Consider the following 3,155-nt stretch of genomic DNA (forward strand, 5'->3'; position numbering starts at 1 on the left):
CTATTTGCGTTTCCGCAGCACTAGGTACATGAGGCCACTGAAGAGGGTGATGGGGAAGCTGATCCAGGCCAGGACGAAGGACGCGCCGTAGTTCCCGTTCTTTAGAGAGTCCACGTGGAACGTATCGCCCTCCGCCGTGTAGATGGACGCCGCGATCATCACACACACCGCTGGGGAGGCAGGGAGAACAGACAGGCAGTCAGCACCTCTCCTCACCCTCCATCTGTGTGTGTGTGTGTGCGTGTGCGCGTGTGTGTGTCCTGTCTGTCTCTCTGTCTCTCTCTCTCTCTGTGTGTGTGTTACTCACAGGCCAGTAGCTGGATGATTGCAGTAAAGACGAATCTCTCTCCCTGTTTCAGTCTGAACAGCTGTAGGATGAAGACGAAGAAGCCCACACAGCACAAGATGGAGGCCAGGATCATGGTGGCCTGCACTGCCTGCAGGTACGCTGGGGGCAGACAGGAAGCAGGAAGAACTATTACATCACCCTGCACATACACACACACTTCCTGTAGGACATGACCAACATCGTCCTATTACACTAGGCAAGGCCAGTTTATTTGTATAGCACATTTCAGCAACAAGGCAATTCAAAGTGCTTTCCATGAGACATTAAAAGCATCACGACAAAGTGCAAGAAACACAAAAGTTCATATAAAACGAAATGCAAAAAAGACATTTCAAACAAAATGTTGGAAAAATAAAATACAGGAATAAAAGTTACAGTACAGTGTATGACTGAATACTTATTTGATTTAATAAAAAGCAGCGGCAAAAAGAGAAGTCTTCGGTCTAGGGGAATCAGGGGGCCGAGGGTGACGTAAAAGAGCCGTCCCGAACGCACGCCGGCGCTCGGCTCACCTAATTCAGCAGTGGCGCTCTTCTCTACGGGGAAGCAGGTGACGTTACAGGAGTACCACAGGTCGGTGTAGATCACATCGCCCCCTGGTGGCGCCACCACCCACCACGCCTGCGCAACAGAGGGAAGGGGGAGAAGTGAGGGATGAGAAAAAAGGGGTATTAGGGAGAGAGTGAGAGAGATGGACGAGGTAGAGAGAGAAGGGGAACGTGTCACATTGAGGCTATAGCATCAGCATTTCGTTTTGGCGGGAATCATGACTCAGACCGAGTTAAATCGGACGCGTACTGCGTGCAAAGTACGTACTTTCTAGGGGCAGCTGTAGTACGTACTGGTAGTAAAAAGCAGAAGTATGCGATTCTGAACGCAGCCCGGGTGTGTGTCGGTAGCGTAACCTGCTCACATTGTAAATGGTGGCGACGAAGAGGAGGACTGCTGAGATGACGTGGAACAGGATGATGAAGGCTAGGATGACCAACATGGCTGCCAGGGGGAGGAGTTCAGGAGCTCAGGAGGCTGTCTGTGGAGGAGGAGAAAAAAAGATGTCAGTTACACAGAGTTGCTACATCCGTGTGCGTCCTTGAATGTGTGTGTGTGTTTGTGAGAAGATAAAAAGGGTGAAAGTTGTGTCTTCATGTCTGTCGTGTACAGGGCTGGATAAACACTTGTACAATCAGGAACTGCATTTCTTCTCTGAAATCCAACAGAATGAGTTATTGCACTGCATTAGGCAGAGTTGTGAAACTCGTACAGCAAAATGGATAATCTTATGCAAGTGGCTTATCTCTCTTCCACAGCTGGGTCAAGGAGTCGACCTCTCCCCTCCCAACACAGCCCCAACACAATACAGTCCACTATCCCTTGTCTCCTCTTTTGTCCCCTTGACTCCTTTCCTTTCCCCACTATCGGCTCAGTCCCAACACTATAGCAGGGCTTTGTTTCCTTGTCTCCTTTTCTTCATCCTCCCTGATGGGGGCACCGGGCTGAAACATGTCTGAGGACCTTGTCCTTTTCACCTACTGCCCTCCAGACGGGGAGGAAGTGAGGTCACCCAAACATTGACTTTACAACAGCCACCGCTGAGGGAAGGGGCTGTACCCAAGCTGATAGAATACACCAAGGCCAGACCAGATAAACACACTCTCTCTCTCTCTCTCTCTCTCTCTCCCTGTCTTATATGTAGTTTTAACATACCTCTTCAATCTCCTGATCATTTGACCTCGCCTCTCTCTCTGTCTGTCTGTCTTTCTCTCTCTCTCTCTCTCCACACACTCACTGCATTCTGTCTCCCTATGAACGATGATGTGTTGTGAGAGAGAGCATTCACACACACACACACACACACACCCGTCTCTCTCTCTCTCAGGGATGCTGAGTCAGGGGAAGTGCTAACAGTTAGCCTCACGCCAGTGACGCCACATCGCATCACTCTACCGGACCATCAGGTACAATACTCTGATCCAATCAGCACAGGCTGCTGAGTAAGTCACTGCCCTGTTGCCTTTTTAGCACACACACACACACACACACACACAAACAAAGAATATCATTTCAGAGAAAAAGACATTGCAGACATGCATAGAGTTCACATGCGAGTGCACACAGCTAATCCCCCCCCCACACACACACACACACACACACACACGGCCAGACAGGGGAGGAATTAAGTCTCGCCGCCAAAACGGAGTCACAGTAAAAACACCCCCGCCCCGCGAACAGGAAGTGGGCCTCTCGAGGGGGCGTGTGTGTGTGTGTGTGTGTGTGTGTGTGTGTGTGTGTGTGTGTGTGTGTGTGTGTGTGCGTGCATTTGCAGAATTTGGCCACGGGGCGTGCCAGGGGGGTGCAGGACAGGAATGGGGGATGGGAGAGAGGGAAGAACGGAAGAGAGGAGAGGGGGGAGAGAGAGAGAGAGGGGGGCGGGTCAGGGGGGAGGGAATCCTCTTAACTTCTAACCCCTTCATTCATTCCACCACACAGAGACGAAGCGGAGGTGCAGACAGACGTCTGCCTGGCGACTCCGAAGGAGTTCAAGACCCCCCTGTAGCACCAGCTGGAGCAACGAACACACACACACACACACTAAAATTACTCACTCAGAAGACAGTCGACCTCCCCCTCCGGCACATTAATAAAATGAGCATTGAAGAGCTTACGTGGTCTTAGTAGAGAATGCCAACTGGGACTGTGCGGAGTGCTTTATAAGGTAGCAGGACTGTATCTGGGGAGCAGGAAGCAGAAGGAGCGATCTGAGCATGAAGCAGCCTGTTGAGAGCCATCACACACACACACACACACA

The 3,155-nt window shown here is 51.0% G+C and overlaps 1 protein-coding gene across 1 annotated transcript in view; it reads right to left on the reverse strand.

Moving 5' to 3' along the window:
* The window catches only part of emp2 (epithelial membrane protein 2), a gene marked incomplete at its 3' end in the record, with an annotated part of 8,139 nt that continues 4,984 nt past the window's right edge, over positions 1-3,155 (reverse strand). The window contains exons 2-5 of the mRNA XM_084438114.1: positions 1,263-1,379; positions 862-970; positions 308-448; positions 1-170 (exon numbers count right to left, since the gene is read on the reverse strand). Of these exons, the coding sequence (XP_084294240.1) occupies positions 1-170; positions 308-448; positions 862-970; positions 1,263-1,340 (498 nt within the window). The 5' untranslated portion in view covers positions 1,341-1,379. The remainder of the gene's footprint in view (positions 171-307; positions 449-861; positions 971-1,262; positions 1,380-3,155) is intronic.

This window comes from Borostomias antarcticus (genome assembly GCF_949987555.1).
Source record: "Borostomias antarcticus genome assembly, chromosome: 5".
NCBI classification, from domain to species: Eukaryota; Metazoa; Chordata; class Actinopteri; order Stomiiformes; family Stomiidae; genus Borostomias; species Borostomias antarcticus.